This window comes from Prionailurus viverrinus, chromosome B3 (genome assembly GCF_022837055.1).
Source record: "Prionailurus viverrinus isolate Anna chromosome B3, UM_Priviv_1.0, whole genome shotgun sequence".
Taxonomy (NCBI): Eukaryota; Metazoa; Chordata; class Mammalia; order Carnivora; family Felidae; genus Prionailurus; species Prionailurus viverrinus.
The window spans coordinates 129,739,126-129,761,556 of record NC_062566.1 but is presented as its reverse complement, the minus strand read 5'-3'; the positions used below and the strand labels follow the sequence as shown (position 1 = coordinate 129,761,556).

Genomic DNA, 22,431 nt, shown 5'->3' with positions numbered 1-22,431 from the left:
CCTCGTAGGTGAGGGAGCACAAGGGTAGGAGAAAGGGAAATTTACCACCGTTACATTCCTTGGAGGCCTTTGGATTTTATCCCATGGCTGTGTTTTATCTATTAAAAATATAAATCAGGGGCGCCTGGGTGGCTTAGTGGGTTCAGTGTCCCACCTTTGATTTTGGCTCAGGTCATGAGCTCACAGTTCGTGAGATGGAGCCCTGTGCCAGTCTCGTGCTGAGTGTGGAGCCTGCTTGGGATTCTCTCTCTCCCTCTCTCTCTCTCTTTCTCTCTCTCTCTCCCTCCCCCCGCCCCCGCCGCTTACATGTGTTTGTGCACTCTCTCTCAAATAAATGAAAATAAAAACTTAAAAAATATATAGAGAAGTCAAATGATAAGATATATAAAATGGAGGACATTCATTTCTTTAACACAGGTATATGTATTCCCCTGTTCTGAGCCAGGGACTGTGATAAAGGCCGGGACACAGCCTTGCACGAGGCATGGTCCCTGCCCGTGAGTGGCTCCCAGTCTTGGGGAGGCAGCCAAGCAGCAGGCAGTTGCCATCTGCTGTGGCTGATGCTGGGGAGGGCTCCCCGCAGGGTCCGCTTCCAGTAGCAAAGCATTTGAATACGTGGCTTCAACCTTTCTTGCTGTTTCTACTTGATTTTGCAGTTGGAGCTTCCCGCAGCAAATATTTGATGACCATGTTGTCTCATATCTTTTAGCTAGAACAGGAGGTGTCGTAGGAGAAAGGTGAAAGCTCCCGGTATCTGGAGACGGTGGCACCTCGGTGCTCAGTTCCGGAAGGTCCACGCTTGGCTGAGCAGGGACACTCTCTCCTCCGGCCCCAGGCCACATCTTCCGTGGAGTGTCCTGCTTCCTTCATTTGCTGGGACTTTCTTTCTTTTTTCTTTTTTTTTTCTTCTCATTTGCCCTTCCATTCTATTGGGGCTTTAGGTTAAAAGGTAATTGGACTGTCTTTTAATTGAGATAAATTCACGTAACATAAACTTAAACCATTTTAAACGTGCACGATTCAGTGGCGTTCTGTGCATTCCCCGTGCTGTGCAGGCATCACCTCTATCAAATCCCAAAACATTTTCAGCACCCTAAAAGGAAACCTCATCCCCAGGAAGCAACTGTCCCCCCTCCCCCCTCCCCCCAGTCCCCGCCAACTACTAACCTGCTTCCTGACTCTATGGACTTACCTATTTTGGGTATTTCCTATTAATAAAATCATCTAGTAAGTGACCTTTTGAGTCTGGCTTCTCTCACTCAACATAATGTTTTCACGGTCACCCACACTGTAGCCTGTCAGTATGTCGTTCCTTTTTATGGTCGAATAACAGCCCATCATGTAGATTATACCACAACCTGTTCATCCGTTCCTCTGTTGATGGGCATTTGACTGTGGTGAGCCGTGCTGCTGTGGGGGCAGCTGGATTTTCAACTTCTTTGGGCCCCATGAGAGTTAGGGATTGTCGTTGCTGTCATTCATCGAGGTAGAATAGTATGTCTGTCTTCACCTCCTGCATTGTCCCCGAGGTGGTCTAAGTCACAGGTGTGGCATGCCACCCTTCCGATCAGAAACACGTGATGGCTTGTCCCATCCCTCCCTCTTTTTCCTTTCTATTTCTTTTGTTTTGTTTCCCTTTTCCTCCCATGATGAAATTGACTTCATCGGTGATCATTTTTGCAGTATGCAGCACCTTGCAGACTCCTTGAAAATCAAACTGTACAGACAAATATGGAAAAGGAAATAAAAGGCACTTAAAGCCCCACCCTCCTGAGACAGCTGACTACCCATTGACATCATAGAGACCATCTTTTCATGTATCTCTTTGTGAATAAATGCATGTACATTTACGGAAGTTTCAAGGAATGGGATAGTATCGTATGTGTTTACTATAGATATTCCCACTCATTTTTCTCCCCTCCATTGGCTCCCCACCCCGTCTTTGTTTTCTCAACCCCCAAACCCAGGGCAGCAACCAAGTGTGGCCCAGGCCCAGGCCCTCGTGTCAGAGAGCTTGGGTTTGGGTCCTGGGTCTGCCAGTTACCAATTGTGTGATCCTGGCAAGTCATTGACCTCATATGCCTCGGTTTTTCCTTCTGCAAAAGGAAATGGGGCTAATAATGACACCTCTCTCAGCCTCTATTGTGAGGCTTATTTGCCAAACCACATAAGGTACTCAGAACAGAGCCCAGCACTGGAGCTTATTACGTGGCCGCTGTGTGCTTCTGTGCTGTCCCCACCACCGTATGCTCAGGGGTTTCCAGGCACAGGGGAAGCAACAAAGTGCACAGAGAAAGGCCTTTGGCTTCCAGAAACTTCCAGAAACTAATTAGGGAAATTAAATAGAAATACACAAAAGGACACTGATTAGAGAAGACTGGTTAGCCCAAGGCATGCTAACCACAGGTGGACAGACCGGGTAGGCTGCCGCAGTGTTTGTAGGTGGGGGGCCAGTGCGAGAGGAGGAACGCTGGTTCCTGAATTGGCTCTTCAAGGACTGCTGGGAATTAAAGTCTCAGAGCAGAGAGACACCTTCATCCTCAGGACTGTGGGGGTGTGAGGGCGTGAGGCCTGAGGACGTGGGAGACAAGGGCTCGCTCTCACGGAGGAGCGGGAGGAGAGGACAGCAGACGGGCACGGGGCTGGGTTGGGAACCCCCGACATCTTGGGACAGACTGCTTGTGCCCTTCGCTGATGGGATCCGGCCGTGCCCCGCCGCGGCTGGTCTGTGAGCAGGTCCTGCTTGCCGTAGCAACACTGCACAGACCTTCCTTTATGCCGGCTGGGACCTTGCGTGAGCAGAAGCCAACAACCGACCTTCTGCCGCTGACCCGGGCCCCTCGGCACCCCTGCACCGAGGGGGTCCCTCTGCCGCAGCACCTGGTGCACCTTCCCCTTCCCTCCCCGCATCACTGGCACCTTTGGGTGTTGTGCAGCACTGTGCGGACCCAGCCTTTTAGGAACGGTGCCTTCGCGGGGCGCAGAGCCACCTTGACCAGAAAACCGTGTTTGTCTCTGTCTCTCTCTTCAGTTGTGTTCCTTCAAGATGGAAGGCTCCCCTCCCGTCTCGAGATCGGCCGCCTCTGTGTGTGTGCCCACGGAATGCCTTGCTCTCTTTCAGGGCAGCGCACAGCCAGATCACCGGGCAGGAGCCTTGTGTAAAGGCAGTACAAACCAGAGGTTTCCCACATCCTCGTTGTGACAGGCTTAAATATAAGCATGGTGTTTACCGTATCTCCGGCGCCATGAGTTTTCGTGTTTTTAGAAGACTAATTGTGAGCCCCGCTGAAAGGTTTGTGTAGGAAGGAACACTTCTTTCTTCCCCTTCAATTTAAACAGGAGCACTAGTTGGCATGACAACCCGTGCTATTAAAAGTAAAGCAACAAGCCCCGCTTCCTCTGTTTTTTTCAGAATGAACCCAAACTGCGAAGTAGGTTTGTTTCTTGAATTTGACTATTAATGGCTCCCTCTTGACAGAATGTTAGGGGGTCCTCTTGGGAAGGGTGTACGTGTCCCCTCTACATAGAGACGGCAGCTTTAAAGACAGAAGTGGTATTTTTGTCTTTCCTTTTGAACTCCCAATTCGTTTCTGGTAAATCTCAACAACATTATAGTTCTGTGGGTAGAACTGTCTGGCTAGTGCTTGTACCAAAGGGACATTTACACATTCCTAACCCAAACACTCATTTAATCAGGGAGCATGTGAAAGACACTTGAATGTCTAAGTCTGCGGAACAGGCCTACCATTTGTCAGTTTATATTAGAGTTTGGTGTTTCGTGCGGCCCCACTTGGGCTACAGAAGCCCAGCCTTGACCTAGGTGCCCAGCTCGCTAGGAGGCATCAGTGTGGCCTGACCACTAGAGGCGTGGCCTTCTGAGAAATCAAGGCAGAATGTTTAGTGCATGGTAGGTGTTCAGTAGAAACTTGCTGAATAAACTCAAAGCCAATGGACATTCTCGTCCTGCTCCCTTTTCTTTGATTTTCAAGATAAACTTTCCCTGGATATGCAGTGAGTATATCTTCCCAGGTGAGTCCAAAGAGTAAAGGTCATTTAGCTGGGAAATAGGTAACAGAGGAAGAGCTGGGCCCAGCATGGGCCAGAGCACCTACAGATCCCCACTCTGGTCCAGCTCTGGGGGTCACCCAGCAGGGATCGGCTATGTCACGTTTGTGTGACAGGCCTGCCCCAAAGAATCTCACCTTCTGACGTGGCCCCTGGCACCTCCATGTCCACCATTATGGAAACGTTTTCGAATTAAGTATCATTGCTCTGTTTTTATGGCCCTCAATAAATTTTAATGTGCCATTTTAACCTTTTTAAGGTATACAATTCAGTGAGTTAATTGCATTCACGATATTGTACAGCCTTCATGACTATTTCCAAATCGTCCATCACTCCAAACAGAAAGTCTTTACCCATTGAACAATAACTCCCTATTTCCTCCTCCCCACCCCCCATAACCTGCTAACCTCCGATCTACTTTCTGTCTCTATGAGTTTGCATCATGTAAAGGGAACCATGCGGTCCTTGTTTTTTATGTCTGGCTTATTTTACCTCGCCTAATGTTTTCAAGATTCCACTCTGTTGTGTAACACGTCTGATCGCATGTATCAGACTTCATTCCTTTTTTTGTCTGGAGAATATTCCTTTGTATGTATACGCCACATTTTATTTATCCATTCATCTATCGGTGGACGTGTTCAGTGTTTCCACCTTTTGACTGCGGTGAATAATGCTGCAGGGAACATTGGCAAACACATATTGGAGTTCCTGGTTTCAGTTCTGTAAAGTCATACATACAAGAGTGGAATTGCTGGCTCATACGGTAATTGTTTAACTTTTTGAAGAACTACCAAACTATTTGCCACAGCAGCTGCACCGTTTGACATTCCCAGCGGCAAGGCACAAGGGTTCCAAGTTCTCCACATTCTCACCAACACTTGTTATTTTTGCTTTGTTTTGTTTTCTCGTAGCCATCTTAGTAGTTGTGAAATGGTATTTCATTGTGGGTTTGATTTGCATTTCCCAAATGACTAATGATGTTGAATATCTTTTCATGTGTTTTTGGGCCACTTGTGTGTCTTGTCTGGAGAAATATCTATTCAAGACCTTTGTCCATTTAAAAAAACTTTTTTTAATGTTTTTATTTATTTTTGAGACAGAAAGAGACACAGTGTGAGCGGGGGAGGGGCAGGGAGAGAGGGAGACAGAATCCGAAGCAGGCTCCAGGCTCTGAGCTGTCAGCACAGGGCTTGAACTCACGAGCCATGAGATCATGACCTGAGCCGAAGTCAGACACCTAACCGACTGAGCCACCCAGGTGCCCCTGACCTTTGCCCATTTTAAACTTGGGTTTTTGTCTTTTTGTTGTAGAGTTGTGGGAATTCTTTCTTTATTGTGCATAATAAACCCTTAACAGATAATGATTTACAAATATTTTCTCCCATTCTGTAGGCTGTCTCTCCATTTTCTTCATAATGTCCTTTGATGCACAAAAGCTTTTCATGCTGATGACGTCTACTGTGTCCATTTTTTTCTTTTGCTGTTCATGCTTTGGGTGTCATAGCTAAGAATCCATTGCCAAATCAAGGTCATGATTTACTCCTATGTTTCCTGTAAGGATTTTATGGTCTTTGCTCTTACTTTTAGAATGTTGATCCATTTTGAGTTAACTTTTGTGTACAGGTAGGGATCCAACTTCATTCTTTGCATGTGGAAACCCAGTTGTCCTAAAAACATTTGTTGAGAGACTGTTCTTTCTCCCATTGAATGGACTGGGCACCTTGGTGGAAAACCAGCTGGCCATAGATGTGTGGGTTTCTTTCTGGGATCTCAGTTCTGTTCCATTGGTCTATATGTTTATTCTTATGTCCGTACCACACTGGTTTGATTACTGTAGCTTTGCAAGCTTGGAAATCAAGAAGTTTGAGTCCTCCAGCTTTGCTCTTTTTCAAGATTGTTTTGCCTATTCAGGGCCCCGTGCAAGTCCACATGAATTTGAAGACTGGCTTTTCCATTTCTGCAAAAAAGACTTGTTAGAGTTTTCATAGAGATTGTGTTGACTCTGTAGGTCATTTGGAAAGTGTTGCCCTCCTGACAATATCTCATGTTTTGATATCAGATCTTAGTTTGAATCTCAATTCTGCTACTTTATATGCTGATTATGAATGTAGGCAGACTCCTTTACCTCTCTACACCAGTCCCCTTACGTGGAAAATACAGGTAATGATAGGACCTACCTCTGAGGGTTATTGTAAGGATTGATAGGATAGTATATGCAAAGTGCATGTTGCTGTTCCTATTGGTGGTGGTGATCATGTGCTTTCTCAAGTAAAATCCCCTCTGTAATTACCCTGGCAGATAATGCTTGAGCTTTGGTAGGGTCTTTCATTGTACAGTGGGAAAACTCAGCCTTGGAGTCCAAGCATATCTGAGTTCAAATCCTGGCACTACACTTTCCTAGCTTGTGATTTTGGAAAGAGTTAGCCATTCTGGACTCCCACCTCAAAGACCGTCATAAAACTTGGTGAGACAATAGGTATAAAATAGCACAGCTCTTGGTATGTGATAGGTACCATTCCATTTCTCTCTGGTTAGTAGAAAGGATGGATCTGAAGTTTGTCTCCTAGAACTTCCATCTATTCTGTCTCTTTGGAACAATAGAGCAAGTTCGGTTCTGCCTCAGTGACAGGCAGCTGTTATGCTGTCTTCTTTCCTCCAGCCTAAAATGCCTGTGCCTTTAGTTTGGGGGTTGGTAAACGTTTCTGTAAAGAGCCAGACACTAAATATTTTAGGCTTTGAGGACCAAGAGACAAAATCAAGGATATTATGTAGGTATGACGAGAAAGGGAACAAATTTCCACAGAATTTTTATTGATTACATTCCAACTGTAACAATGAATACAACTTTCTGTGATACAGGTCCACTAATGAGAAGAACGGGATTATTTTGGAGGATGACATTTCACTTAATTTGGGTTCAAAGTTGGTATTTCTGCTCATCAAATTGATGGCAAATGTTCGTCTATAAAGGACTCCTAGCTTTTGGACTCTATGCCAACAGGCAGCAGGTGTGGTTTGGCTCACAGGCCATACTACGGTAGCCCTTTCTAACGTGACGCCAGCTCCAGGTTCTTGGCACTTTACTGTACTCTTCCCAAGTGCTTCCTTGTTTGGGTGGCCTCCTAAAAGCATATCTGGAAGAGTGGATTGCCACTTGACCCAGGTTTATTCCTTCCTTCAAGCATTCGCTGAGCATCTGTTTCGTGTGTGACACTCCCCTCGTCTGCTGTTACCTTGACTCCTCACTTCCCTCCCCCAGCCCTTGCATGGGTGAAGCGGCAGCCGTGGTCAAAGGGCAAACACCCAGCACCCCCATCCAGGGCAGGTGGACTGAAAACAGATGAAGACCCAAGGTTAGAAGCAGTTGAGGAGGAGGTAGATGAACAGGATGCCCGTTTCTTGAATTTAGTGATTCATTTTGCAAGAATAACAGCTACATGAGCGCAGCGGCAGATGGAATCGTTTTTGATTAGGACCCTGGAGACCCTTTACTCGCAAGGCAAACTTGATCAAGTCCCTTCATAGAGTTGAGCAGAGAGCGTGCCAGAGGATGGTGTCCAGCGTTCAAAGTCTACAATAAAGTCGGTAACCTTTGGAAACCAGCCTGCTCTCTCTTCCTCCCACCATGGCCATAAGCCGTGGTACCCTTTGGTTTAAGCACTTGTCTGAACAATAAAGGTTTGAGACTCCTCAGCTTGGAGCGGTATTGGTGTTTGAAAGCAAAAAGATAAATGGGATGGGGGCACAGATGTGGGGTTCACTCTGTTTCATTTCTCATTTCTGAGGGGAAAACTTGAGTGAGACTTGATGGACCTCATCTATTTCCTCACAACCTGGGTGGGGGAACTTTTACTGGTGGCTGAGAGTCCCAGAAGCATGACTTTTAGAAGCTTCTCCTGGACTCAGACTCTCGTAGAGTAGATCTCTCAAGTAGATCTGTAATTTGTACTCTTATTTTTAGTTAATATAGAAATAGGGGCTCGGAACTGAGTGTCAAAGCTCTAATTTCAGATCTGCCCCTATGTGACCCTGGGCAGGCCCTGTTTTCTCTCTGGGTCTTAGTTGCCACATCTGTAGAGTAAGAATAGGGCTGGGCAGTCTCCAGGGTCCCAACATGCTCTCTGATGATGTCGTTCTGTGGGTCTAAGATATGGGTCCAAAATGTGTAAATTGCTTAGATAGTTTCTCATTGTTAAAAGTAAAGAGGTGAAATATTATCCATACGCCACGTTAAAGTTAAAACAAAAAACTACAATTTTACACAGCTGCAAAGGATTACATTTATCAACGAACTCATTAAGTATATATGATGTAGAAAAGAAAATTCTCCTAAACCACTGGAGGATCCGTGTTACAAGAACTTTTAGTTAGGATATGGCCAACCTGTTCACGACGGTGAATAATGAAGACAGCTCGGTGTGTTATGTGTTCTATTTTAATACTGATGGATTTGAGACATAAGCTCCAGGGTAAAGCTGAGGGGTATCTGATTATTTTATTCCTGTCCCCTCCCCCATGGGTTTTGGCTGCTGGATCTCACTCTTGAATTCCAAAAATAGGCTTTGGCTTTTCCTTGCTCGTGGCATTGTCCTGCTGTCACTGCCACGCACCCAGTTCGTGTAGTTGGGCTTTGGGTACTAGAAAGGTAATCGCTACATCCCTTGCCTGGGCCAGAAGAGCTTCTCATTCCTGGAGCCCCCTCAGGGCTGGCTGGTTTATGTAGAGCCAAAATAGACTGGAAAGGGCGAACCCTTGCTCCCAAAGGGAAGCGACATTTTCGCAAGTGGCATTTTGACTACCGCTCAAATGATTAGGATGCCTTTTAGAGTCTAATTATTGCTCTACAAAATATTCGCGGTATTAAATGAACATGACCTGGGGTGTAGCGAGCTGGCAGAGGTGTGATTACAGCGAATGGACCTGCCTTTCCTGGTAGACGTAATGCTACTCCCAAATCCCCCTTCTTTTCTTGCAAGGGAGGCGATCTGGAGATGTCACCTGCCGCCTGGGGTGTGTGGCCCAGGCATCATCTGCCCCACGTCCCTCTGCCCCGGCCACGCTGCCACCTCTCGACCCAACACCACACGTGGGAAAGGGCTGGCATCTGGCTGGCATCTCTCCCCTTCCCCTCTTCCTTCGCCGTCTACCGGCACCCCCGCGCCATCTACAGGGCCCTCGGCCTCCCCTTCGTGCCCCCTTCAGATCAGACCCGAGCCCCTCAGCATCTGCTACTTTTCCTCATTTCATCAAAGCACCATCAACAGCAACGCGTTTATAGCGTTGGCTCTGTGGCGGCCACTCTTCCAAGTATTTCTCCACTTAACCCCATGACAACCGCGGCTGGTGAGTAGGGAGTTTGGATGAAGCCTGGGCAGCTGGCCCCAGGGCTGGCCTTCAGCACGTGACTGCTCTCTCTCTCTTGGCCTCATGGGCTCCTCTCCCCTTCCGGCCCCCGGCCCCCGCCGGGCCTGGGGATTGAAGCGGCCTCTCACGTGCCCCTGGCACACAAACACCCACGTCTTAGACTGGAACCGTTATTGAAATATGAATGTTCTTATTTTGTCTGACTTTATTTTACAGCACGTATGGATTGCCATCTCCCTCGGTCCATTAAAACTGGGAAATGTTTACTTCGCCCTATACAGATATGATTAGGGGGTGTTCAAAAAGGGTAGTCAGGTAGAACCGGGGTGGGCAAACACCTCATCTAAGGAGCGGAAGCCGTGGATAGCAAATGCCTCCAGAGATGACTCAAGTGCCTTTTTATTCAGCTGCATTCTTTGGGAGAGGGCTTCCATTCGTTGTCGAGGTATGTTGACTTGAGCTGCTTCGGGGCTATATAATCCCCGTGTTTAGGGGACCACGGGGAGGACATGCTATATACCCAAGAGGTATGCTTGGCCTCAAGCTTTCACAAGCATCTGGAGCTGTCTAGGCACTTTCTCAGAGACAGCGTGCCGTCACCGTATGTAAGATGCCAAGAGCCTCGGGAGGACAAGAGCCCTCAGCTGTGATGCCGGAGCTCAAACCCCTCAGAATTGGGGGCGAAGGGCTACTTTGTCGTTGTTGGCTTGTATTTCCTAATTCTGTGACACACCTGGACTAACTTTAGGAAACCGGTTTCATTATGGGAGGGAGGTCCAAAGCGGGAGGGGCCCATGAAGGATGCCACAGTGGAGGGGACATGCCTGAAGGACACGAACTGAGCACCTTTGCTTGACTGTGGTGCTGGTGGATATCACAGGGTCTGGGAGGTTTCTTGAAAATTCCGCAAGCCGGAAAGGCCTCCGTGCTTTGAAGCCTCGGGGATCCCAAAGAGGCCACGGGAGCGAGGGCCCCATTAGCAGTAAAAAATATTGCTGAATCTCCAGAACAGTTCAGGTGAGCATGTGGCATTTTGGGGGGCCTTTTATTTTAGCTATCCTTTGCTTTATGCGGCAAGAGTGGGACTGATAAGTGTGGCTGGCCTGTCTGTAATTAAAGTCGCAGAGGCAGGGAAGTGTTGTGGTTAAGGGCTCTGACTCTGGAACCAGACCTTCCGGGTTCAGGTCCTGCCTCTTCCACCAGCTCACTGCGACCTGGCACGTCTGTGCTCCAGGGAGGACCGTCATAGTGCCGGCTTGTCCTTGGAGGGTTGTGAGGACGAGCCATGAGGCAGTTCTTGCAAAGCAATGGGACTAGCTCCCGGCTACAGAGTCAGTATCCTATAGTAAGGCTCGTCGTTGTAGTCTATTCAGGCTGCTGTAACAAAATTCCACAGGCTGGGTGGCTTATAAACAGTAAGCAGTTATTTTTTTACAGTTCTGGAGGCTGGAAGTCCAAGGTCGTAGCTCTAACAGATTTGATGTCTGGCGAGGGCCGACACTTCTGGGTTGCAGACTGCGGGCTTCTTGCTGTGTCCTCACACGGTGGAGGGGGCAAGGGATCTCTTCTCCCTTATGAGAGTATTATTCCCATTCCTGAGGGTTCCACCTTCATGACCTAATCACCTCCCAGAGGCCTCACCTCCTGACACCATCATATTGGGGGTTAGGTTTCAACGTATGAATTTGGGACACAAACATTCAGTCCATACCACTTGTTAGGAAAATAGATAATTAACGTATATTCTAGTCTGATTCTATAAAGTGTGCTATTTTCAAGGATCTCAGACTGAATCCTTTTCTAAGATGAGAAAGCGTTTTGTAAAGTAATTATTTCTGATATATTATAAAATTGAACTTTAATATTCAGATTTTCATTAAGTTTAAAGTGATGGGAATTATACAGTTTTGCTTCTTAATATAAGAATGTTAAATTTTTAGGGGCGCCTGGGTGGCTCAGTCAGTTAAGCCTCAGACTTCAGCTCAGGTCATGATCTCATGGTTTGTGAGTTCGAGCCCTGCATCGGGCTCTGTGCTGACAGCTCGGAGCTTGGAGCCTGCTTCAGATTCTGTGTCTCCCTCTCTGTCCCTCCTCACTCGTGCTCTCTCTCTCTCTCCCAAAAATAAATAAACATTAAAAAAATTTTTTTTAAAAAAATGTTAAATTTTTATCAAGAACCAATAGCTAACTTTTATTTAGCACTTACTAGCCAGTATCTGAGCTACTGTTCTTATTGCTTACGTGTATTAACTAATTTAATCTTCCTGATAACTCTCTACATTAATTACTATTATATTTCCCATTTTACCACGAGGAGTGTGGATAGAGAGAGGTTAATTGGCTTGCCCGAATCCACACGCTCCATCTGTGGTGGTGCCTGGCTTTACTTCCAGCTACTGTTCAGGTTGTGAATTCCCTATTCTGGAAGGTCCCCGGCAGAACTAGTACAACTACTTGTTGGGGGCTAGGAGGCAGGGCTTGCTTGTAAGAGCCTGAAGCCTTTGATTGGTTGTACCTTTAGGGCTTTGATTGTAGGTAGCAGAAGCTGACTAGTTCACTCCAACAGAAAAGGCAGTCGTCCCTGTGTGCTGCTCACAGGATCCACAGAAGGCTGAAGAATGGGTCTGAGCAGAAATTAAGAAGGCAAGGTCCCTGGCTCAGTTTGGGAGGACACCGTTCCTTCCTTCCAGGGCCTCCACCAACCCTTCTTCTCCTGTGGCCCCCAGGCCCTCCCCTCCCTGCTCCAGATGCAAAGCTCCGGCAGGAGCATCTGATTGGCTGAGTTTGGGCCACGTGACCCACTCCTATCGCTTCTGTCCTTCATTCATCCTTAGGCCTTACTACAGGGAGACAGAGAGGCTGCTTTCCTCCAATGTCGGGTATCCCCAACTCTTGAAACAAAAAAATCAGAAGTGTTTTGAGGTGATGGGAAGCCAAAACGACAGAGATCTCTCCTTTGGAGACTTCAACTGGACGTTTCTCAGGTTCCCTCGTAGCCCCAAGATTCTCCAGGTCTACTTTTTAGGAGGGCTGGTATTTTCCTGGTGCCAGGGCTGGTTGCACATGGAATGGAGCTCTGTACCAATCAGGCCTCCAGTAAGTGTTTTTCACTGAGTATAATGAGTATGTTAACCTTTGGCACAAAAGAAAATAAAGATGCACACTTATTTATAGCATCTTGCTTTTTGATTCAGAACAGGCTGTTTCAGCTGCTGACTCCTTTTGTTTATTGGGAAAACAGTTGATATTTATCATTCCTCTTAGCAAAAGGAGGAAGAAAAGCGTTCAAACATTTAAATGTTTCTGTGTACATATTTAAGTACTTAGTGGTCATATTGCAGTGAACTGGTTCCGTAGAGCTGTTAGGACAAACCTCATTTTTGATTGTCATCTGCGACCTTCTCCACGTGCCGGCTCCTTTGCCTAATTCCTGCAGTGTGATCATGTTTTCCGTTTCCTCCTCCTCCGCCGTCCCTCATCCCCCAACTCAGTTTCCAAGCACTGTTGGCTTTTCACTGCTTGGTGTTCTCTCCTTCAGAGCCGTCCTCCCCCACCTCTTCCCAGCTCCTACCACCCCACACCTGGATGAGGTCTCCCTTCACGCATCTTGCCTACTTGATGTTTTCAGCAGGCTGCTTTAGTTTTTGTTCCCACAGTGCTTCTTAAAGGCACAGTGAGGGCTTTTTAAGGGCCCTTCTTAAGGGTTTCCTGTTCTTATCAGTATAGCAGAGCCGCTAAGGGGGCTCTGGGGTCAGGTTCGGATCCCAGCTCTGCCATTTAGTGTCTGTGTTAGTGAGAGGTGCAGCCAGATGTAATCAACAAAACCAGCTCACAGTGACTTAGCCAAATATGAGTCAATTTCTCCCCCCACAACAACAGCAACACGTCTGGAAAGAGGCTGCAGTCACAGCCACAGCATGTCACAGCCTCAGGGGCCCAGTGCTTTCTCTTTCTGCTCAGCCATTCTAGAGAGTGGCTCTTGTCCTCATGCTTTGGCGTTCCTGGCTGCGTCCCAGGTGGGAGGGAGGGCCAGGGCTGAGGGCAGAGCGTGCAGTAGCCCAGAAAGCCCTCCTCTTAGAGAGCCATGCCGGAGGCCTCACCCAGCAGCCTCTGCCGACATCACATGATCCAGAATGAAGTCACATGTCCAACCCCCCAGATTTTGGCTAAGCAGTTTGCCAGTGTGATCGAAATGAGGAACCAAATATTCATCTTACTTGGGATCTGCAGATCCCCATCCTATCCCATCACCAGGTGTGCAGTAGGTGCTTCTTAACTGCTTATCGCTTTACCTTTTAATATATTTTTATTGGGGTAGGTTTTCACAGTGAACCAGCTAGCATAATATTTGCTGTGACCTTCTCTGGAAATACTACCTAAAATTCTGGAATTCTTTTCTCTCCTCTCCCACCTCCTCACTTCGCCTTTATTATTTCCTGCCATTCGTTCGTCACCCTCTCTGTGGCTCCTTTGTTCCTCCCTCAGCCCCTAGCCCCCTACCCATCCCTGAATGTCTTCCTGTTAGTCCTGAGACTTCCATAGTTGCTCGCCTCTGCCCCAGGCTGGCCACAGAGCATCACTAGAGAGAATTGGCAGCAGGTGCTGCAGGTGCCATTGCACACACACCAGCCTCTAAGGTGACACTGGTGTCTGTCTGTCTCAGGGTGAAGTTCATGTTTAAAACTTTTCTTTTTTAAGAAACTCCCGGCCCTATGCTGTTTCCCTGCTCCTACACCCACCTCGGCCCATCTTTACAGAGGAAACGGTGGCTGGGAAGGACAGCTGCTGGTAAGGGTCTCTCCTCTTTCTCTTAAAGAGCCTGTGTCCTTAAGAGAATGCCTTCCACCAGGGGCCCGTCTATTCCAGGGACCTGGCTCTCTCTGGTCCTGGGGGACCTAATTTATCTCCTCGGTTTCTTCTCTGACTTTCTTCCGCTTGTTCGTCTCAGGTTGTCTCCATGGAAAGATAGGTGCATAGATAAGTCACTGTGCTCCCGGAGCTCGGCCACCTGCTGCCGGGTCCGGGGCCCCTGGGCCTCCCGCACTCTGACCGTCTCCTCGTCCCCGTCCTGAGACCTGTCTGTGTCTCTTCTCCTGGCCCCGAAGTAGAGATGCTTCCCACGGTCCTGCCCGAACTGCCCTCTCTCCGAGCACTCCTTTGATGTTCTTCAAAACCTCTTCTGATGGCTTCGACTGTTTTCTCAAATGTACTTTTCCCCCAGTTATTTTTACTGTGGTAAAATACATGTCTTACCTTCTTAACCATTTTAAAGTCGTGCAGTGCAGTGGCATTAAATACATTCACAATGTTGTACAGCCATCAGCACCATGTATCTCCGGAAATCTCTTCATCTTGTAAAACTGGAACTGTCCCCATGAAATGCTACCTCCCCCGTCCCCCTCCCCGAGCCCCTGGCACCCACCATCCTGCTCTCTGTCTTTGTGATCTTGACTCTTCTGAGTACCTCATACAAGTGGAATCATATGGTATTTATGTTTTTGTGACTGGCTTATTTCACATGCAACAGAATTTCCTTCCTTTTTAATCTGAGGCTGGATAATATTCCATTGTGTGCTTATATCTCATACATTTTGTTTATCTGTTCATCCATTGATGGACACTTGGGTCCCTTCCATGCTTTAGCTATTGTGAATAATGCGGCTATGAACATCGGTGTGCAGATACCTGTTTGGGTCCCTGCTTTTAATTCTTTGGGGTCTGTCTTTATGCCAGTACCATACTGTTTTGATAGCTGTAGCTTTGTAATAAGCTTTGGAATGAGGAAGTGTGAGTCCTCCAACTCAGTTCTTTTTTATGATTGTTTTGGCTATTCTGAGTCCCTAGAGATCCCATGAATTTTAGGATAGGATTTTTTTATTTCTGCCAAAAAAAAGAAATGCCATTGGGATTTTTACAGGGATTGTGTCAAATCCTCAGATCACTTTGGATAGTTCTGACATCTTAATAACATTAATCTATAAACATGGGATGTGTTTCCATTTATTTATGTCTTTAATTTCTTTCAGCTCAAATGTATGTCTTTTTTTAGGTTTTTCTCATGAGGCCCCAGATTGTCTCTAATTATCATCAGTAACCACGTGACACCTCAGACTCACCATGTTCCTTACCAAGCTCATTAATAAAACACATTTCTTCCCCAAATTCTCTCTTTATTCTAAAAATTTTCTTTCTCTCTCTCATAAACACACACACACACACACACACACACACACACGCACGCACGCATATGATATGTGTGTGTTTACACAAGGGTCTTCTCTGTCATGGGTTTGCTCCCAAGTATACAAGCCAGAGACTTTGGAGGCCTCCTTCAGCCTCTACACCTCACCAGTCATCCCTCCCCCCTCCTTGGCTGCCCTGTCTTTGCTGAAGTCTCTAGACCATTCTATCCACCTTATTCCTGGTCTGTCTTCATGCTGGTCACACATCCCTCTCCCCACCCCCCAAATGATCCTTCTAAAGCTCTGATGTGATCATATCACTCTGTGCATAGTGAAGCCTATTGTAGATTACCCACCTAGGTGGGTCCTGAGGTGACAAAGTCAGGATTTCTGCCCTTGATGGTTTTTCACAGTGGAATGTGGCTGGGCTGGGCTGGGGCAGGAAAGGTGAAGACAGTGATATTAACATACAGTTATGAACTTGAGGAGCACCACCAAGCCTGGGGTGGAGGAGGGAGATGGAACATCTTTGAAAAGGAGCTGCCATGTCAGACTCTCAGTGACATGGGCCCAGCCTATGCCAGCCTCGCAGCCTCATTCTGCCCATTCCTGCCTGTGTGCCCTGGGCTGCCTTTATTACTGGACCATTTGCTATCATCGAGTCAAAGCATACCCTCTCACCTCCACATCTCTGCTTATACCCCCCTCTTCCAGATCAGAGCTGCATTTTTTTTCTTCCTCATTAATCAAGGCCCCGCTCAAGTAGCATTTTTCCAGGATGCCATTTCTCAATTCTGTGATTACTTGCCCATTGTTGGGGCACATATCAGTCTGGGCCTTGTGTTTGAGTTGTTTATGTACGTGCCTTTTTCTTTGCACTGGATGAAAAACTACTTAGTCAACCGTGGATGGTCCTGGCTTCTGGCACAGTGACTCATACCCTGTGGGAGCTCCTCAGGAGGGGTCTGGTGGAGGATTAAGTCTGACGCATTCGAGGGAAGCAGATTTTGTAGGACTTACCTTAACATGTGTAGACACAAACTCACACATATCCCGTTGTGACACTGGCAGTTCTCAGATGTCCGCATTTATTCTTCTTTCCAACCAGTGCTTGGAAAGAGCCATGAAGTTTGCCTTTGAGGAGTTCCAGCTGTGGTACCAGTTTGCTCTGTCCCTCATGGCCGCCGGAAAAGTGAGTTGCCCTTTGATGCGTAATCCTCTGTCTCAGTGCTTCATGTCTTGGAATTCCAGGGGGTGATATCACACCTTGTAGATGTCTACACCAACTATCTGAAACTCCCCTGTGGTCGTTTATAACTAAGTCATCACATGTAATGATTTGGGAGCCAAACACGGACATGCCACTGAGAAGAGAAATTCTGAAATATTTGCCCTTTTTTGGCCACTGTAACTTTGTCGTGTGAAGGCGGGACTTAAGCGAAGGCTGGTTCTCCCAGCGACCCTTTCACTCATTTGGAAGCATAAACATATTCCTGGAGGGGGAAATCATTCCGTTGTCTTTAGCAATGCATTATATCAGGCAGCGTAGGATCCTGGTTGAAAGCTTGGGCTGTGGAGCCTTGCTGCTGGAGTCGAGGCCTGGAGCTGCCCTCACAGCTATCACTGAGGGCAGGTCACTTAGTATCTCCATTTCCTCCTCGGCAAAGTGGAGACCTAACGGCGCCTCCCTCACAGAACCGTTATCGGGTAAATGAGGTAAAACCCCTAAGATGTGTAGAATAGCAACCCCCCCCCCCACCCCCTGCACAGGTACACACACAATAAAGGTAGTAGCCACCATTCTCGTTAATTCGGGCCATTTAGCGAAGCTGCCATCTAGTGCCTTGTTAAGTCTGAGATATGAGATTATTTGGGCCAAGTGGAGACAGAAATTGAGTATGGCGTACTTTAAATTGTACCGTTTATTTTTCATAATAAGCCTTCGCTGCCTTTATTTATTTTTTTCTTATTTTTGCAACGGCTACACAAGTAAGGAAGAAAATTAGGGTGATTCCAGGGAAGCATTTCTACTTGTCCTCACCACAGTTTACTCCCGTCACTCGAGAGCCCCAAGCTCTGGTTGTCACCATCCTCAGGCCCCTGCTCGTTTGGGTTCAAAGTTGAGAAGCCTCGTGAAGAGGCCACCCTTACCGAAACCCCTCAGGGAAGGCTTCTGTATTTGGTCCTGTCAAAAAAGTTTGAGTTTTACAGAAATAATTTCCTTTTGCCAAGTCTGCTCGTGCCGTGAAGGTGCTGAAAGAGTGTATCCGTCTGAAGCCCGACGACGCCACCATCCCACTCCTCGCCGCGAAGCTGTGCGTGGGCTCCCTTCACTGGGTGAGTAGGGCTGGGGCCCCGCGCGCTCAGGCAGTGACCTCTTTCGCTTCAAAACACTGAGAGAGAATAGTGGCAATTCATCAGCTACCCAAAAACAAGGCCGCCCAAAGCCCCAAAGCCCAGAACCCCTCCGGCCTCAACGCACCGCGCCAGGACTGAGGAGAATCACGTTCCCAGGATACTCCAGGGTTTTCTTTTTCACAGGAATGTGCTTCAGTTGATGAAAGAGGCAGAACTGATAAAAGAGAATTGGAACTTGTACTCACACCAACCTTGCTGTACGCAAAGAAGGGATGCGGGACTGGAAAGGTGTATGGCACTGAGTGATTCACTCTTAGCAGAGCGGAGGTTTTCTATAGAAGAGTCATTCTCTCCTGCAGCTCACGTGTAAACCAATGCTGTTCGCTCCCCCTCCTTCACGTAGGCTTTCCTCTCGCTCAGATTTGAATTTGGGAATAGTCCCATCTGTAACAGTGCTAGTACCTCAAAAAAAAAATACCGTTTGAGTAGAAAGTAGAAAAGCCAGACTAACCGCTGAGGTGGGGGTATGGATCATTACCACAGACGATCCAGTTTTAATTTCTTTTCTTTAACTTCACGCCAAGGTTAATTAGAAGAAGAATTTGCTCCAAAGACCGAGGTGCCTTGCTAAGGATTTTTGCCGTTACGGTCCTCGCTGCTTGTTTTTTGTTTTGTTTTGTTTTGTTTTGTTTTGTTTTTTTCCATTTATTCTCACGCAGCAGGACGAAAGTAAGCCCTGGGAAGAACGTGTTCTACTTCCGCTAAATTGTACTTGGGGAAGTGTGGAAGGAAAAAGACATTTTGAAAGGGCAGGTTCTCACCTGAGGCTCACAGCTCTGAAGGCGTCGTGTGGTTCATGCACTTTCGGACAGTTCGGTGCCACAGGCGAGGGAACCACACAGGCAGGCTCCAGCGGTGGGCGGAGGAGCTGGACAGACCCTTCCGTTTTGAAAATGCCACTTTCCGGCGATGACTGTCGCGCCCCTTCCAGCCATGGCATTGTTCGTGACTGTCACGCAGATCTCTCCCTAAGGCCAAAAATAAACTGGACTCTCTTTTTTTGTGTGTAAAGATGAGCAGAACAAATCTTTTCTGTATATATATATTTTTTACATTTTTATTATTAAAATTTCCAAACACCCCACAAGTCAAGAGTGTAATGAACTCCCAGGTATTATCACCCAGCCTCCATGGCCCCAACATTTGCCATATTTTGAAGAAACACATCTTACTATTTTGGCTTCTAATAAATTGTGCAAAAGGTCTTACTGTGGGTGCCGTTTCTGGGTGCTTGGAAAGAGCCATGAAATTTGTGGTCCTTTCACATTTTCTCATTGGAATCTGCTGACGTGAGGTCCATGTGCTCTGCATTGTAAAATAAATAGATGGGGGGTTCTGAAATTTTTAACAGCTGTGGGAAAGAGAATCCAAGCCCAAATGTGTTCTTTTTGTCATTAAAAAAAAAAAGGAAGGACCAGACACCAAATGTTTTAAGAACTTTATTATAAATAACATATATATATATTATATATAAGTTACATCTATAATTATTATAGATATTATTTGTTTACAATCCGATTTCTGAATCCCTAGCACAGCCCAATTACAGAACAAATTAGTAAAAACTAAAGATGAAAAAGATAGAACCCCACCAAGAATGAAAATGACCTTGGAAAAGAAGTGAAAAAAAAAAAAGCATTAAGGCAAACTCGAAAGAAAGAAAGGCAAGGTGGGAGCCCTGAGGTCTGTCAGACAGGCTCAAATAAAGAGAACAGAATTACCAGAGTGGAATTGGAAGACCTGGGAGTTATTTTCACAGTGACTCATCAGAAATCTGGTGTTGCCAGCAGACGCTTATGGGAACTCATGTTAGAAATTCTGCAGGTTGTTGTCGTTTTCAACTTGTCTGGTTTTTCAGTTGGAAGAGGCCGAGAAGTTTGCCAAAACCGTCGTTGATGCGGGAGAGAAAACGTCAGAGTTCAAGGCCAAAGGCTACTTAGCTCTGGGGCTCACGTACAGTCTGCAGGCCACTGATGGTGAGAGAAGTCCCGCCCCAAGGGATCTGGGCTCCTCAGGGCTGGGCTCCCTACGTCCGCACTGCAGGGTTGCCACAGCCCTCACAGAGGACTGTCGCAGGAGTATGCATCTAAGTTGGGTCACTCGGGTGTGCCGTCCCGTGGGGACCTGCTGCTGCTGTCCTTTTCGCTCCCACTGGTTGGAGAATCAGAGCGCGGGGGCGAAGGCCCTGTGCGCCAGGTGCACTGACTGGTGGTGCACGGGGTGCCCAGCTGGCAGGTGCAGGGTCTTGAGAGATGGTTCACCCAGCCCAGCCTGCACCTGCGTCTGCCCTGGCACTTGGCTGGGCTGTCCCCATGTGAAGGGATGTTGTGTCTTAGGCACAGGAATGTGGAAGAGTTTAGGGCCAGCTTCCTCCAGGAAGCTTCCCTTGACTGCTCAGGATGCCCCTTCCCTAGTAGCACATTTTAGTTCAGATATGTGCACATGCTGTGCAACAGCTTACCAAATACCCATGCGGGGGGACATGCTTGTTGGATGTACGTAGAATTTGGGGGTCCCAGCTATTTTTTAAAAATCTTAATTATGTTTTGTACACCTGATGAAGCTTTCAATGGTACATCTGCAGGAAATATAAACTGATAAATTACTTTCCTGAACTCTTATTATGTCTTTAACATTTTGTTGTTAAATATAACACGAATAAAAAAAAATTTTCCAAAGCAAATGCATCATTAACGAATGAGGATACAGGAGATATCCTTGTAATCACCACCCTGCTTAGGAGATAGAACCTTACCAGCCGCCCGGGGAACATCTCCTGTCCCCCACCCCCACCCCCCCGCTCCTGATCATAGTCCCCATGAAGAAAAAACACCATCCTGACTTGTATAGTGTTCACTTTCTTTTTCTTTCTTTATAGTTTTGCTATAGTTTACTTTACAAATTACCCCAAATCCTCTTCTCCTAAAAAATCAAAGACCTTAGAGAAATTTCACATTATCAATCGATTTTCAATAATGGGCTTGGATTTTGTTTTTGTTTTTTGTTTGTTTGTTTGTTTGGTTTTTTTTTTTTGCTAATCTTTTTTGCATACATGATATACTGGCAACACCCAGCACATTGTTTTAACTATGGGCAACTTTCAGTGAAGTTTAGGTTTAATGCCGTATATTTATCCAGATAGAGTCTTAGTTTGGACCCCAGCCCTGATTAGCTTGGTAATTTTGGGAGAGGTGCTTGACCTGTTGAGCCTCATCTTGCATTCATGGTTTAGTAGGATCGCCTGAGATGCTCTCTAGTTTAGTCACTGTTGTTCTAAGTTAGCTATGGCCCTTGGGACAGCTGTCCACCATTCTCAGTATCATGGCCGGAGGGGATCGGCCATGCTGGGTTGTTCGATAGGGCCTCCTCAGTTCCAACCCTAAGCAGGTTCCTCCAGGACTTTTTCTCATGCCCTAGTAAAAAGTACCTTTATAGTTCCCATGACAGACCTTAAGGAAGCTGTTTCTCATATGCTCTATACAGGGGACGTGTGGGCTCAGAGCAAGATGGCCTCACACTTTTCAGCTGATTTTCTAGTATCAGTTGTGGGTTTGCCTGGTCTATCCCTTATGTTCATATCAAGGTATTAAAGGTCTTGGCCATTGTCCAGTGTGACTTAAACCGGCCTTGTATGGCATCAAGCTAGTTCCCTTGGCCCAGTATCATAGTTGTCAGTGCCAGAAGGAACCGAAGTCCGTCTGATCAACACCATTGGTGCTTGAATCTCTCTGGACCATCCAGTAGAGGCAGTCTTCCCCCCCCCCCCGGAAGCCACATGCCCGTGCTCGAGAAAGCAGACGCGCTCCTCTCTGGAATTCCCAGCTGATCTTTTGACAACAGCCCCCTATGCCTGGGGCATCAAGGTGACCAGCCAACTCATACTGTCCCCTCGGCATGGCTCCACAGCTGTGCCCACAGAGTGCAACCGTCTGGGGGCGGTCTGGGCTTCATTTCCCAGTGCCCGGACGGGGCTGGGCACACAGTCCTGTGTTGCTTTTAACCCAGTTGCATGTACAGTTTTTATGATGAGCTTTGTGTTTGTCAGAAACTCCCCGATCTTCCATGCCACTGACTAATGGAACCCTTTTCTTAGCTTCTTTGCGAGGGATGCAGGAGGTCCTACAGAGAAAGGCGCTTCTTGCATTTCAGAGGTGAGTGGGAGTTCATCTTTTCACTCGGCTGTGCATAATGACACCAAAGTATGAAAAGTATAAAAAGAAGAGATATTTATAAAGATTATGTAAACAGTATTTTCCCCCTGGGAGTCTTTTCATCTCGAGCACCGAACACACAGTATCAAAACTTGCTGCCCCACTTGTTGCTACGTAAATCTGCATTGTTAATCTGTTTATCCACTTGGGCATGTTATTCATTCCTAATTAAATGATTTCAGCTCTAAGAA

The 22,431-nt window shown here is 46.9% G+C and overlaps 1 protein-coding gene across 7 annotated transcripts in view; it reads left to right on the top strand.

Annotated features, from left to right (window-relative positions):
* The window catches only part of TTC7B (tetratricopeptide repeat domain 7B), a 255,265-nt gene that overhangs the window by 129,433 nt on the left and 103,401 nt on the right, over positions 1-22,431 (top strand). For all 7 annotated transcript variants that reach the window (XM_047861697.1, XM_047861696.1, XM_047861702.1 and 4 more), the window contains 4 exons: positions 16,720-16,803; positions 17,844-17,948; positions 19,888-20,005; positions 22,123-22,180. In XM_047861697.1, the coding sequence (XP_047717653.1) occupies positions 16,720-16,803; positions 17,844-17,948; positions 19,888-20,005; positions 22,123-22,180 (365 nt within the window). The remainder of the gene's footprint in view (positions 1-16,719; positions 16,804-17,843; positions 17,949-19,887; positions 20,006-22,122; positions 22,181-22,431) is intronic.